Source organism: Ciona intestinalis, unplaced genomic scaffold (genome assembly GCF_000224145.3).
Source record: "Ciona intestinalis unplaced genomic scaffold, KH HT000119.2, whole genome shotgun sequence".
Classification (NCBI taxonomy): domain Eukaryota; kingdom Metazoa; phylum Chordata; class Ascidiacea; order Phlebobranchia; family Cionidae; genus Ciona; species Ciona intestinalis.
In genome coordinates this window covers 55079-70429 of record NW_004190441.2, presented here as the reverse complement: position 1 = coordinate 70429, position 15351 = coordinate 55079, and the positions used below count along the sequence as shown (strand labels likewise).

The window sequence follows — 15351 nt, the reverse complement described above, 5'->3', positions numbered from 1 at the left end:
CCGCATAAGGAAGTGGAATGTACGAGACTTCCCACGCTTTATTGTGCAACGTACTCGTAGCATGTGATGCAGATCAGCGAGTTATATTTAGAAACATGCTGGGTAGTTGGTGCTAAATACAATTGAACACGAGCCCTTTCATACTGGGTTGGTTGAAGGGGGTTTCGCATTGTCGGTGAAACAACGATTGTTCAAAACACGTCACGCTATTGTTGTCTGGCACCGTTTTCGTTGTTAATGCACAATATTCATAGACGTGTCGCGTGTGCCAAATCATTGCCGTTAGCTTGCAAATGCGAATATTCCCACGTTTAATATATTGAGAGCGCTTAATGTTAATTGCAAGTTAGAAACAGATATATATTAGTTAACTTTAACTTGGATACAACTAAAGTGGGGATACGGGTAAATAATTTTGTAATATTTGTGTTTACATTTAAACGGGAAGATATAAGAATGAATACGCGTCCCATATTCCCCCCACTATATAAACAGCGTCCCATATTCCCAGCCTATTATAAATACAAGTTTATACAACAATATATATTCCTTACTTCCATTCTCTTCAATGAATCAACTGGTGGCAAACCACACGCTTGTTGCTCATGTTCGTTCCTCGCCATATCGTCTCCATTGTATGGGAAGATCTAATACAACGTAAAGTTTAGCAATATACAGATGGGATAAATGAATGTTGAAGCATTCTATGAAGCGGCCCGTTTAAAAGGGTCGGTTGCCTGCCATGTATGAACCATAATATCAAATATAAACAATTCACCCGGGTCTGGCACAGCCTGATAGCATGAACATCGGGTACCCCACCACTGCGCCCAGCATTCTGGTTGTCCAGTATCAACACTAGCCCTCGTCCCATATTGTTAAGTATGGCATCCGTACTTTGCTTCTGTTTCATTGTCAGCATGAACTGCTCGTCAGATGTTAGCTGAAAGTGGAGGCATATTACTCAGTAATACTTGTACGTTTTATTATTAATACTTCTCGCTTCAGCGACAACATATTTGTACATTACCTAATCTACTTTTAACCAAATCGTTACAGAAAGTTTTGATTAGTAATAAACGGCGATGGCTATGAACCAGTGTGTATTCTATGTTACCTGGTATATACCATATTAGCAACTTCACCTGCACTTGTTCAATTGAATCCGGCCCATACAGTTGTTCTGTGTCGTGTCGTTGGTTCAATAACTGGACAGGGTTTAAATATTGTGCAAGTTTCGGCGCGCATGATCCGTAGTAAACCCTGCAGCCATTCTCGTTTGTTACATCGTGTGTGAACCTGTCCTCCCCTCTGTAGAAAACTTTGATTTGTAGTTTCGTGTGATCTGTTACTTGTCGTCGTGGTAGAGGGATACCGACGGGGTGGTATTGTGGTGTAATGCGATGTGGGTTGGTAGTATCGTCGGGTTGTGTGGTGAAGCTTGGGTTGATTGGTATTGGCCCATCATCCAGCATGTCGGGGATTAGGTCGTCCAACTCGATGTCGACTCCCTGTAGTCATTATAACATAAACGATTATAAACCGGGGGGGGGGGGGTAGCGAAGATAATTGTAAAACAACGGAGAGAATGAAATTAGCGACAAAACAAAAACTACTTGTATGAACGTAACTTATTTAAACCGCATGGTGGGGCAACTATAGTCGTTGTAACATCGATGTTCTGTTTCCTCGTACTTGCTTATTGACTAAAACGTTTACATTGGGTTTGAATATAATTTATAAATAAACTTACATCCATCTCACTGTCGAGCCAATTCTCGGGTAAACCCTGGGTGAGATTGTTTGGTTGAAGGGAAAGTTGGTCCCCTGTTTCAAAGTAGGGCGATCCTGCTGTGTCAGGTGGTGGTGGCTGTTGTTGCTGTTGGTAGTTTGCTTGTTGGGGCGGGTATGCTGAATTGAACGGACTGAACTCGTCGTTGTGGAAAGCTGGAAACATAAGATGTAATTCACGTATTTCTCCGCTTTGTAACAAAGTGGTTGGCGCGCCTGCCTCTAACCGAGAGGTAATGGCTTCAAGGCTCGATTCTGCTACTGTTATGAGCGTATGTGTCCTTATGGGCAAGACACTTAACCGCAATTGCTTTAATCCAGTGGTCACTAATGGGTTGTCCAAATGGTCAGCTATGCATAAAAACAATCACCCACGAAGTAGCATATGTGATAACTCGTAAGCTGGCGCGAAGTATATGGAACAGAACACCCGTGTTATAATGACGCCCCACCATGCGAGGATGACTAAGTTACATTCACACGCATTGAACTTCCTTCAGTTTTTGGTTCCGTATTTACAAAGCGTGGGCGTTGGTTTAATGATTGGAAACTCCCTCTTACAACACACATCAACCAAACTTAACTTACAGTGATAGGAACACTTACTTCCCGCAGCCATGTTTCTGCTGCTTGGGGTTTCACGAATCTTTTTATCTAAAATATAAAAAAATAATAATTAAAACACATTTATAATAAAAGGTTATTGAACGCGAAAGCAAACCGACTTTTACTCATGAAACGAAGAACAAAGTTATCCACAATACATGAACGTCCATAATAGCTACATACCTACAAACTGGTATATCCTCCCACCGTCTCTATCCCCCTTATGCGTGATTCCATCTGCTTTCCTTAATGCGTTACGAAACCTATGTTTTTGTGTGGTTGGGGCTTCAGGTTGATCTATGGTGAGCCCTCTCTTTATGAACGATAGTTCCGCCCATTCCTATCAAAAAACATTTGTTTTAACGATTGTCGTTTTGCTGCTAACTTCCTACGCATTGTTGTTCCAAGTAACCTTTGCAATCGAAGAGATAAACAACACGTCCTGTTGTTTCATTAAGTAACAATATTGATCGAAATATATCCGACCAAACACCCATGCACTGTGTGTCATGTTCTTACTCAGTGTTATTTATACCGCATTAAACTTTCGGCAAGACTGAATGTCGTTAAATATTAATTAATAAGTCACCATTGTTGGTCTCGGGTCGTGCTTGCTTTATGAACACGGTTCTTCTGATTCAAACTTTAATAGTTTTTCACCACTGTTATACATAACCGTGTCATAAAGACTGTCGTTGCTCTCACATAACTAATACTTCGGCCTTCGTGAGCAAGAACACGAAAATAACATCATTGAAATTTAGTAGACGGAACATGGTGTTTAAAGGTTGGGAATTATCGGTTTCTATATTTATTGACTTCTAATCTTTTTAGATTCAAGCGAACACGTTGCAGGGAAATCCAAAGTTCGTGTTTACTGCTAGACTTGAATGGGTTAGGTTACAAAGCGTGACTTAACAAACGCAGCGAACTCTGTCATCCGGTATCGAAAAACACGCGTGGTTACGTCACACGGAAACAATCCTGGTGTCGTATATTGTCCGCCCGAGTGTTTTCATACACAACATATTACGTGACTAATCATAGCAGCATGGAAGCTTCCCAGCAGCATTTGCCTTCTAACTGCAATAACATGGCATATACACCTGTGTTCAATCCAATGCCGTTAAAAAGTATTTCGGAAATCGTTGTTTAACGACTGTCGTTTTGTTGTCTTTTCGTTTTAACCATTCTTTAATGTTCGACCGTAATCGAAAAGACGAATAAAAGCCCTTAACCCATAAGCCACACATACACAGAATTCATTTAATAGCCAGCTATATAACCGTTAAACATACAAATAATACAATATCAAATATATGTTTAAAATCCAGTAATAAATATCCCTCAGCGCATGCATGTACAACCCCATACACAATATGCCATGTTACCTGAAATATCCGGAATCCAGGTGGTAATTCCTCGGTAGGTCTTGGTGCTACAGGCCAAGGTATAAACACTAGGTTTTGTTCCGCATCAAGGTAGCGAAGGTTGTACATTCCACTGTCGCACCTCTCCCTTAGGAAGGCCGCCATCTTTTGTGGTTCACCCATTTTAAACACCATCAATATACTGTTGTCTAATTTTCTAGTAAATTTCAAACGCTGGAAATAAACGGAAAGCGTGGGTGATACTGTTTCAACGGTTGCTGTTAACACGAACACCTGTTAAATAATCTTTCTAAGCAATCTCACGACGGTCACTGGATCAACTGCTTTCCACATTTTAACACAGACACAGCAACTTAGTTAAACTGTACCCAGTGTATCGTACCGATAACGATTGAATTCCTTCTGTGAAGTCTACCATACCATTCAACAACGCTGCGCTCACTGTGTTGTTTGCTGTGCTCTAACTTCCTTTACGCTTTTGAGCAACTGAGTGACTCAACACTCCCTTTCACACAATATCACAAGACCTTCTCGGGACTTCCCCTAATTTGCCTCTTACTTTCCCAATGACATCCAACCCTGAAATGAAGTTTCTTGTCCACGCCTACCGTCGCCATCGGTTTCTAACAAACTCTGCAAATTATTAACCAGCCATTGCGAAACAACCATGAAAGCAACCGCTACTGTGTCGGCTGTTTTGTATTTTACACTTTTACTTTATTAGTTTTTACCCAGAGTGTGTTTTTACGAGAAAACTGTCGTTTTGCTGCTTATTTCCTTCTCTTCCTCGTTCAAATTAATTTGACCTTCGCTATCGTATTCAAAGAGATAAATACTTACGTTCGCTACATAATTATATACTGCGTCACATCCAATTGTAGAAACTCATTTGGGATGTTTACAACAACGCGGTGTGTTTGTATTACACCAATATAGAATGAAAATATTGCGCCGTGGAAAATACGAATACACGCAAATTAGTTTACATAAGATAAAAGCGACGGCCGATAATTTGTTAATAATTTCCTAAATTAAAGAAAACACCGCTTTTCATAAACGTGCAACATTAGGTTTGTTACGATGTAGTTACCATGAAACTGGACTTGTATGACGTATGTAGCTTTGTATTTCAACTCAACACCAATCAAAGGACAATGGAATTCGAACAGCTTTGTATCTTGATAACTTCCCTGAACATGATGCGCCAGATTACTCGATCACTATTTTTAAACGTTTGTCCAACGATTCGCCGACGTGTCCATGTATTTGCATTCAATTCCCATCCCCAGTTTCGACCAGTTTGCTACGTAAACAACCTTGATCTACTTTCCCACGAAAGTCACCGCGAGTAAAGAAGGGTAAGCCCCGTGGTGGTGTTGCGTCATGATATACTAGGGAGGGGTAAGACGGGACACCTTTAGCATCTAATATCAAAGTATCCTGATCGTGTTTTAAACAGTTAACAACGGTCTATGGGAGTCGTAAGGATACGGTTTTATAATTCTTTGAATGTTCTTTGTTTACTACTAAACGGGATAACAAAATGGAGTGAAAAGTCGTCCCATCTTCCTCCAACCTACTATAATATGGCCGGCACTTGACAATGAACTTTTATTATTGTTTTGTTACAACTCTAAACATTGAAGTTATTTCTTTAAATGTTAAAGTAAAAGGGTTTGTCCATTCACGATCAATGCTACGAAATAAGTAACCGACCAAAATTAATTCGAACGAATAGTTTAAAATATCTAGGTGATATATTTCACATAAAATGGCATCATAACCTATTATTCAAACATTGTCATTAATGTTGACGTGTACAAAACATCCCCAATATAACTTTGTGACGTCACATCAATCAAGTTGGGCAGCCACAGCTCGTCTTGCTCCTGGGGAAGTCCCCAAGTAGGTAACGCAAGCTGCCTTGAAGCAAAGTTCATTTTCTTCGGTGAGGTTTTCGGTGCGGTCTAATTGCATCCGGTAGATGTCGCTAGTGGTGCGCTTGTAGTCCCTTCTAAACCTTTGTCGTTGTATTTCCTCTTTCTGACTTCGCATCTGTCTCCTGAATAATTTAACGTATTGTAATTCACTACATAAGTCCTAGGAGCGCATGTGTACTTGGACACTTTGTTCCAACCCAGGAGTTAATAATGGGTCGTCTAAATTATCTACCATACAGAAAATAATCACCCACAACCTTACATGCGTGGTAACTTGTAAGCGAGCACAAGGTGTATGAAACAGTACACCCGTGTTATAACGACTGTTGTTGCTTCGCCAAGCAATAAGTTACATACATTTTACCTTATTATGTTTATATCGGTATACGACAACATTTGTTTCTTCCCCGCCACCTCCAAACGTCGGTAAGACACGATCGGTATCTTGGTTAACACTGTGCTACCCATGCGCTCTCTGGCGCTCCAAGTGGACGACCGGGGTCTAAACAACGAGGTAGTTTTGTTTTAGTATTCTACCTCACATTGTACTATGGAGGAAAACGGGACACCTTTAGCACATAATATCCGAATCCTGATCGTGTTTTAGTCGTGGGATACGGTTTTATAATTCTTTGAATGTTGTTTGTTTACTACCTAATCTAATGAGATAACATAATGTGTCCCAACTTCTTCCTACTATTATATATATACCTCTTCAAATGTAATAACGAAGATCAATTGAAGAAACGAGGAATTTTTATCAAGCCATTTAGCAACTAAATACCAATTGTTAAAACAGTTAAGTTCCATTACTCCTGACACTCCCGTGTTGAAAATGGAAATTATTAAATAACCGGCACTTACGACCCGGGCAGTGTAGGGGAAGTCCCTGATGAACCCTTTCGTGCAAAACAATCACTTTCAATTTCCGATCGCTCTTTGGCGACACCTAACGACTTGGTTGATAATTTCCTTCGTCCGTAAGAAGATGTTTGGACAGAGATTCCCGAACTGCGTCTGAACACAGAATATTTATTTACCTCTTCGAATAAGATAGCGGAGATCAGATTAATTAAAACAACGAAAAGAAGAAAATTAGAATCAAAACGACAGTCGCTAAAACAGGATATGAGTAAAATCTAATATCAGATAAAAGCGTGGCCATTACACCTACACCATACAGAATAAGTGTTATTTTTTATGATTTATTTAAAAAGATCGTAAATACAGAACCCGTACAATGGGGCGCCTGCTTTCAATAAGTTTGTTGTAAAAAAACGCTCCGTTCATACATTGCCAAATAAATTACGAACAAACTATTTCCTGAAGCTATCGACGGGATTTCCAAATAACTTGACTCACCTTCTTGATGACGCGTTAACAATGCTGTATGACGTAACACTCTCTTTATTACGCAAAGTTACGTCATCTTTAAGATGGGATTTCTTTTTATTTTCATCGTCGGGCAGGATAATACCTGAAACGTTGTCATTTATTCTCCTATAGGCTGATGCTGTAGTGCTACTTCCTATCCTAACTTTTGCTTTTATTTAATTGAAACTATTTTACAATACAGGCCTTCAAGCGCAAACAATTAACACGGGCACGAGGTGTATGAAGCAAAATACCAGGATATAAATAAGTCACATGCATTCTTTCATTTATTCATCATACAAAATATTGTTGTTCACTTACTGATTTTACGAGAACGTTTTTCCTCCGCCTTTTCTGCAACCGAAAATATTATTAGTGGGAACAAAAAGTAAAATTAACAATTTTTAACCTTTTTCTGCGAGTTCGCTTTCTTGGACCATGGTCGATTACTTAGGTTCTTTGGTTTATTGAAGCTAATGGCCAACAATCGGCAATTTAAGTTACAATAAACGACACTGGTAAATTCGCGTCAGTAAAACATAAACCTTAAACTTGGAACGGAAGACACAGAAATAAATACATGAAACAAAAAGTATAAAAAGGATCCGGGTTAACTGAATAGTTTTTACACGTAGCGTGTTTTAATGACTGTTGTTTTATTTCTTTCTCTTCCCCGTTTTAATTAGTCTAATCTTTATAATAAAGTTTAAGTTATTTTATGTAGGCTAATTCGAATTCAAACAGCTTTTCAACTCAAAAGTAAACTATCCTGGCCCCTAAATCTCCATCAAGTAAAATTTAATCTAAAGTAAACACTTCGTTTGTAGCTTGGTTTAAAGGCACACCCCACCTGGGATAACCGTGTGTATGTTGGGTTTACGAATACAAATGTTACAACCAAGTGATGTTACAACAATTGAAATGTGGGAGTTCGGAACATATACGTTTGAATGTGGTTATTATATTCCGGGCAACTGATATGTTTGTATACATATCTTTGATCCGTATGAATTTTATTCGTACATGATACATGGTATCATAATGAACATAATTTAAAAGAATTTATAAAAGATCGACCTGTGTGTATCATGGTTCACAGGACGACATTTATACGTTGTTACCCATAGAAGGGGAAGATGGGACACCTTTAGAACATACTATCTGGATATCTTGATTGTGTTTTAAACAATTAACAACGGTTTATGGGAGTCGTGAGGATACGGTTTTATAATTCTTTGATTGTTCTTTGTTTACTTCCAAATGGGACGATAAAATAAAATGAAAGGCTGTCCCATCTTACCCCACCCTACTATAAAGAATATAAACTTATTTGGTTTGAAACGCAATTCCCACTCGTGTGTAGTAGGCTGGGGTATGATGGGACATGTTTCATTCTCTTTTATCGTCCCATTTAGAAATAAAGAAAGAACACTCAGAGTTTAATCGCAGTTTCGCGACTCGTTGTTAATTGTTTAAAACACGGAAATACAGACATTATGTGCTAACGATGTTCCATCATAACCTTACAGTATTATATAATGGCCACCAATAATATTAACTTGGTTTGTTTATATTGTAATCCCAAGGAATGCGAAGCTTTTGTCTTCCCCACTACGTCACGTTACCATATCCGTCACACCGTAAGCCAGATGCCAATCAATACATCAGTGGTGCGCACGCTACAGGAAGTGCTTCAGTATGAGCTGTTTAATAGTTCCAACCAATAGAAGGACAAAACTGGGTGGATTCGTTTATTTTGCATCGATTCAGTTCATAATAATGGACCTGCACCAAACATGGGGGAAACTTATAGTAGAAGTTTTTACTTTTAAAGGGGACGCACGGCCATAATGTTCTAAAGCTAAAATAATGTTTTCACATTTAAAACAGTTTCGACTGAAAACCCCATAATCATATATAGTTACAATTGTTTCGATAAATATGTTTATTATTATTTAAAACTGTTTATATTTGTACGCTTAAAATACGTCACCTTTAATTGCGTCATGCTGCTATGGGAGAAATTGCCTTTTTTACGAGACTCGTTGTGAGAGCGGTTGGTGAAAAAGTCCATCATAGTTTATATTGTATGGAAACAGCACGTGGCAGCTGTTGTATTAAACGGCGCTTCCGTAGTTGCTATATTCGGGTATTTAGTTAAAAGGCAGATAGTAATATCAGGTTTACTTCCGTGATAAAATAACTATCGAACTTCGGCTTGCGTAAGATTTAAACTTAGGTTAGAAATGTTGGAGTTATGTCAGAAATGCCAGAAATAATGAATCTACATTTTTGAATTATACGAATATACGATACCTTTTAACGACTGTCGTATTTTTACAAAATTTATTCTTTTCGTTTTTTTTTAATTAATTGATCTTCGCTGTTGGATTCGAACGGATAAATTAAACTTATGTTATTTAAAGTGATGATAAGTTACGCAACTTTTAGCATAGCACGCTTTCCCATAGTAAACACGTGTCTGGCTATAGGTGCCTTATATTTATATAGTCAGTTTTATTTGGATTGTAGATTGAAATTGTTTGTGTTTTTACAGTTCATGTTAATGTAGGTAAATACCATAAATTTAAATTCATAATCTTCAAATACAACAGCGAAGATCAGATTAATTAAACAACAGTCTGTAAAAATATTCCACCAATCATAAATATTATGTTTACATTCTTATTTGTTCCAGCTTCTTTGGCCTGTGGCCCATCACACATTGTTAAAAAGTTAGAAATCTAAATTAATTTTCCAAAATAAATTGAATATGAGTAAACGTTCATTGGAGGGAAAAGAGGTTGGGAACGGGGATGCCTCGTCGACGTCGGGGTCAAGTGAGGGGGTGGGTGGCAGTAAGATCATTCTCAAACAAAGAATCACCCTCGTGAACGCGTGTGCGCTCATAGTAGGAACAATTATTGGGTCGGGTATTTTTATATCACCCGTTGGGGTTTATCGTGAAGTACAATCTGTTGGACTCAGTTTAATAGTTTGGACAATTGGTGGATTCTTCTCCACAATTGGTGCGTTATGTTATGCTGAGCTCGGCACAACGATCGTGAAATCTGGGGGTGATTACGCTTACATTCGTGAGTTCTACGGTCCCCTCCCAGCTTTCCTACGTTTGTGGATCGCCCTCCTAATCATTCGTCCAACCTCACAAGCGGCCATCGCTCTCACATTCTCATTCTACCTGGTTCAACCTTTCTTCCCAAACTGCTCAGAGTTGATGCCGGAATCATCAATCAGACTTTTCGCAGCAATTTGCTTGAGTAAGTTTGTTTAGGTTTGTTGTTACAGAATCAAATATGACTTGAGTAAATGGTTCGTTTTTTTTGAGTTTGCTTTAAAAAATTGTGTTTTTGTTAAGTAGTTTAAACAAAAGTTCACCCAATGAATTGTTACAGAATATCATTAACGTGAAATTCTAATCTGGAGAATGTTGTTTGACCGTATACATTCCTTGAATAAAACATCTCTTTTTTTTATTGGTAAAAAGATGTTGAACAGTAGATTCAACTGAAACAAAGTTAAACGGTTGCCTAATCATTCAATGTGTGATGTTTTAATTCTATACAAACTCCTAAATGTTCTGTATATTTGCTTTGTAAATAATACGCCTAAATTTTATTATGTCATAAATATATATTTCGTTTAATGTGGGTCTGTTTGACTCCATTGTCAAGTTCACAATGTTATGCATGATGCAATAGTTCATCATACCATTCATAGACATGTGACCGTAATTATATTTATATGGTGTTTTATTTATATCTTATATACAACTATGATTATTTGTACTTGACCTTAAACGCCCAATATTCCCCAGTCATCTTATCGTTGGTGAATTGTTTAAGCGTACGATGGGCTACGAGAGTACAAGATGTTTTCACCGCAGCAAAACTTCTTGCTTTGGCAATCATTATTATTATCGGTATTGTTCAAATCTTCCAAGGTTAGTTGTTATAAATTCAAGCCATCTTTTGTATTTTCCGTTCCATGATCCTAAATCTCTTGTCCGTGTTTACCACTTGAATACCAGCCAAGGGGTGTGTCGAGGGTGTGGTCTGTAATAAATCCTTCTTTCCCATTGGATAAGCTTGCTGGGTGTTGGATTCATTCTCATCAAGTTTCACAAACTATTGTTTTATTTAAACAAAAACAATTTATTATTCCATACAAAGGGTTAAAGTAGAAGGTTTACCGTTTTAGAAACTAAATATTTAATGCTTCTACATGTAGTAAATAGTTGGTACCAGATGTATGTTTGAACATGACATGTGTATTATGTATTTACTCAACCCTCACAATACATGGTTGCAATGTTTAACCAAACCTGTTTTATTAGGTTGTCTTTTTACTTAATCTTAATTACATCTTTAATTCATAATCTGTTTTAATTAAACAAGCTTGCAACCCAATATAGGTTAATGTTAGGTTTAGCAGCCACGCTTTTAGTTGACAATTTTCTTCAAGTAGTTTTTACCCATAGTGTTTTTTAACAACTGTCGTTTTGTTTCTAATCCCTGCACATCAAGTAGCCAGATACAATCCAAGCTCTTACTTTGATTCTTTATTCAAGGAAACACGAAATATCTGGAACCCCAAGCTGCGTTTAAAGGAACTACGACCGATATCGGGAAAATTGTTCTGGCGTTCTACAACAGCTTGTATGCTTATGGGGGATGGTGGGTTATTCACAATGTTATGTCATACATGGAGATCTTATATAAACACAGGGGAGGCAGGGATAGTTAGACACACAATCCTGTGAAACAAATCTAACTTATTCGTTGTAATGTTTACTGATTAATGCAGTGTAGAAAAACCCTGCCACCCCAGGTTTGGCGGCTATGATCATTCTACTCATTTGAATGGTCACTGTATAAACAGGAACACGATGTTCATTGCATTGTTTAAACTTCCTGTGTTTAATCTATACATAGTAAGCAAATGCCATGTTCAATGCAATGTTAAAACTTTACACATAATTTACTATTTAGTAAAGTTACATATTATCCACAAACATACAAAGTAAGTGTTTCAAGCTGCAGCCAACCAAGCAGTTGTGTAAACCACAAACCAATCCAGATCTCGTGTTGTGTCATTCAAACAGTTGGAAGTGGTACTCGTATATTCTGTGTCTGTGTTTAAACCATTGTATGCGACCACTGTAATAACACACCAACCAAATCTCGGTTTCGAAATGGAACAATTTAAAAAATCACAATTTTGCCCTCGATGTTGCTGCAGTTACAGTTCATAGACTAGGTTTTGTTTGTTTGTGTAAACATGTCAATCATACCAACATGTCAATCATACCAACATGTCAATCATACCAACATGTCAATCATACCAACATGTCAATCATATCAACATGTCAATCATATCAACATGTCAATCATATCAACATGTCAATCTTCAATCATATCAACATGTCAATCATACCAACATGTCAATCATATCAACATGTCAATCGTATCAACATGTCAATCATATCAACATGTCAATCATATCAACATGTCAATCATATCAACATGTCAATCATATCAACATGTCAATCATATCAACATGTCAATCGTATCAACATGTCAATCGTATTAACATGTCAATCATCTAAACTGTTTCCACAGGAACTACTTGAATTTTGTAACGGAGGAAATGAAGGATCCGTACAAGTAGGTCGTTGTTGTTTAAACTTGTGTGGTTTGCTACAACAAGTATAATAATTAATATAAATCAGGTTCAAATGTTCAATTGTAAAATAAAATATAGAAGATGCAAGTTTAAGATGCAAGAAATACGAAACAAACAAAAATCCCAACTAATCACTCTAATCTATATAATCCACAGGAACCTTCCACGTGCGATTATGATCTCGCTTCCCCTTGTATCGTTCATTTACGTGATGGCGAACGTTGCTTACTTTACCGTGTTGTCGCCAACCGAGTTTGGAATCTCCAACGCTGTGGCTGTTGTAAGTATAAGGGTGTTATGTTAATGTTGGGGCTGGGGTGGCATTACCTTGATTTTCTGCACTGCATTAATCAGTAAACATTACAACCAATAAGTTAGATTTGTTTAAGATTTGTTTAACAGGATTGTGTGTCTAACTATCCCTGCCTTCCCTGTGTTTATAAAGTTTCCACTTATCATTCAATCATCGCTTGGTTGTGGATTGGGTTGTTATTACATCCGGTTGTTGCAAACGTTGCAAAATACTTGATTTATTTTAAGATCTGTTTGCTTCACTCTCATAGAACAATATTTACCGACAAAGTTGCACGTAGTAACTCGTGTTTTATTCATTGTCGACGCAATGTTTGTTGCCGCTCCAACATCAGAGAATCAACCTCTTAATCTATTGGTTAATAATTATTCACGTCAAACATCTGACTCTGCAATATTTGATCCACCATCAACACCAACTTGTGCAGCACCGTAGCAACTTAATTACCATGGAAACTTAACCACGGCAATTATTATGTGCTCGACGGCAACTTTTCTGCCGCAGTAGGAAATAACAATCTAATGCAATGCTGAATGATGAATGTTGGTGTTACTTTGTTTTTGTAGTTGACTTGAGTGTAAATGACCTAACTTGAAAGTCCTGTTGCCCTGAAACCTACTTTCCTCCATAATATTACAATTAGCGATTGGCATCTAATGTTTGTCTCACATATTTAACAATAATACTTTTGTTTACAAAGCTTTTTGGCGACAAGGTGCTTGGCGTTATGTCATGGATTATTCCGGTGTTCGTCTCATTATCGTGTTTCGGTTCCGTCAACGGATCCATATTCACATCGTCGAGGTAATTGTAAACTTAAACTAATAATACAAAATATGAATAGAAACAAAAATAAAGTCCAGTGAAATTAAACGAATAGTTTAATATAGGTTGTATTTGGCATGAAATGGCTTCCTCAGTCTCTTATTCAAACAGTATCTTTACATCATTATACCTTAGTAGATAAATATTGTGTGTGCTAATTCTTATCTTTCTTAGTAGTGAATATTGTAAAACATCTATCATTGCAATATTAACGATAACAATTAAACATATTTGTCCATTATTTGCCTGTACCACCAACCAACCTCTATTGTATTTTCTTGAATAATAAACTCTTGAAACTTTAATGCATTCCCCCCAACTATGTATGTTTAGGTTCTTTGTTAAATCAATTGTTCATGCTCACAAGTTGTTTCTATTGTTGACTAAATCATAAAACTTTCATTCATGTAAACACAATGAACTCTCTTTGCTGACTCGGCAATAAGACAAAAATCAAGTCCCATAAATTGTGTTCTGTTAGTTTGATTTTTCAAATATATTTTGATTTTATTTGAATAACGAAATTATGATGCCATTTTAAGCAAAATATATCTTTTATATTAAACAATTAGTTAGACTTGATTTTGTTTGTTACATATTTCGAAGCACTTGATTGTGAATGTTGTTTCGTTACGAGAATCGTTCAACTTCATGAGCATTAGATCAGGACCAGATTCGAAATATAGTTCAGTTGCAATCTTTTAAAACACCCAACATTAAATACATTGTTTACCCATACACAGGTTGTTCTTTGTTGGAGCCAGGGAAGGCCAACTACCAAATATATTGGCCATGATTCACACCAAGAACTTCACTCCTGTCCCTGCAATTATATTTAATGTGAGTAAAACTACCCTTGTACTTGTGGCAATTAACAGGACTATTGAATATTATTCATAAAAAGTAGTTTATTAAGTTATTACTTTGCACAATATGTGTATTTACATGCGTGGTGATTAAGTTTATACACTCCATGACACTCATACATACATCGTATAAAACCAGTTTCATTGCCTTTAATTGCTCCAATATTGTTGATATGCTTCGATAATAGTGAGATCTATTTAGCACTTCCGCTCAAACTAATAAACACAGCATTAGATGAAGTGGCGTTACTTCCCTCCACATGTTATTCACTACACCTGGTTCTCACCAACACAGCTGACATGGTGTTGCTAGGTTATTTGTAACCCCAACTTTGATTGGTGACAATATGTATTCAGCACCCCAGTTTTAACCCCTCCCCCACATTCCAGTGCGTCCTCTCCCTCTTATACCTCGTATCCGGTGACATCTGGAGTTTGATCACTTACTTTAGTTTCTTCAACTGGTTGTGCGTTGGGATGGCCATCCTTGGTTTGTTGCATTGGAGATATAAATACCCGGAGCTCGAGAGGCCGGTTAAGGT

At 37.4% G+C, this 15351-nt stretch overlaps 3 protein-coding genes across 8 annotated transcripts in view; 1 reads left to right on the top strand and 2 right to left on the bottom strand.

Moving 5' to 3' along the window:
- Positions 1–4141, bottom strand: part of LOC100177097 (interferon regulatory factor 6-like) — a 5866-nt gene extending 1725 nt beyond the window's left edge. Inside the window, exons 1-7 of one of the 2 annotated variants that reach the window (XM_026838825.1) lie at positions 3789–4141; positions 2581–2737; positions 2380–2445; positions 1754–1947; positions 1146–1511; positions 779–943; positions 555–647 (exon numbers count right to left, since the gene is read on the bottom strand). In XM_026838825.1, coding sequence (XP_026694626.1) covers positions 555–647; positions 779–943; positions 1146–1511; positions 1754–1947; positions 2380–2445; positions 2581–2737; positions 3789–3962 — 1215 coding nt within the window. In that variant the 5' untranslated portion in view covers positions 3963–4141. The remainder of the gene's footprint in view (positions 1–554; positions 648–778; positions 944–1145; positions 1512–1753; positions 1948–2379; positions 2446–2580; positions 2738–3788) is intronic. The other variant, XM_009863296.3, reaches the window with a different exon arrangement.
- Positions 4142–5526: 1385 nt separating this feature from the next.
- Positions 5527–7730, bottom strand: LOC100186505. 2 transcript variants are annotated; one of them, XM_002123474.4, is made up of 6 exons: positions 7512–7728; positions 7424–7456; positions 7091–7205; positions 6593–6745; positions 6093–6230; positions 5527–5850 (listed from the first exon to the last, which is right to left on the bottom strand). In XM_002123474.4, exons 1-6 carry the CDS (start codon positions 7540–7542, stop codon positions 5643–5645), a joined length of 678 nt encoding a protein of 225 aa, XP_002123510.1. In that variant the 5' UTR covers positions 7543–7728; the 3' UTR covers positions 5527–5642. The 2 variants fall into 2 exon arrangements, with proteins under 2 accessions (XP_002123510.1, XP_009861597.1); XM_009863295.3 differs by lacking the exon at positions 6593–6745 and having other exon boundaries at positions 7512–7730.
- Positions 7731–9789: 2059 nt separating this feature from the next.
- The window catches only part of LOC100187319 (large neutral amino acids transporter small subunit 1), a 20469-nt gene continuing 14907 nt past the window's right edge, over positions 9790–15351 (top strand). For 2 of the 4 annotated variants that reach the window (XM_009863293.3, XM_018815933.2), the window contains exons 1-8: positions 9790–10380; positions 10938–11063; positions 11691–11796; positions 12742–12786; positions 12962–13085; positions 13819–13922; positions 14687–14783; positions 15200–15349. In XM_009863293.3, the coding sequence (XP_009861595.1) occupies positions 9876–10380; positions 10938–11063; positions 11691–11796; positions 12742–12786; positions 12962–13085; positions 13819–13922; positions 14687–14783; positions 15200–15349 (1257 nt within the window). In that variant the 5' untranslated portion in view covers positions 9790–9875. The remainder of the gene's footprint in view (positions 10381–10937; positions 11064–11690; positions 11797–12741; positions 12787–12961; positions 13086–13818; positions 13923–14686; positions 14784–15199; positions 15350–15351) is intronic. The other 2 variants (XM_026838826.1, XM_009863294.3) reach the window with 2 other exon arrangements.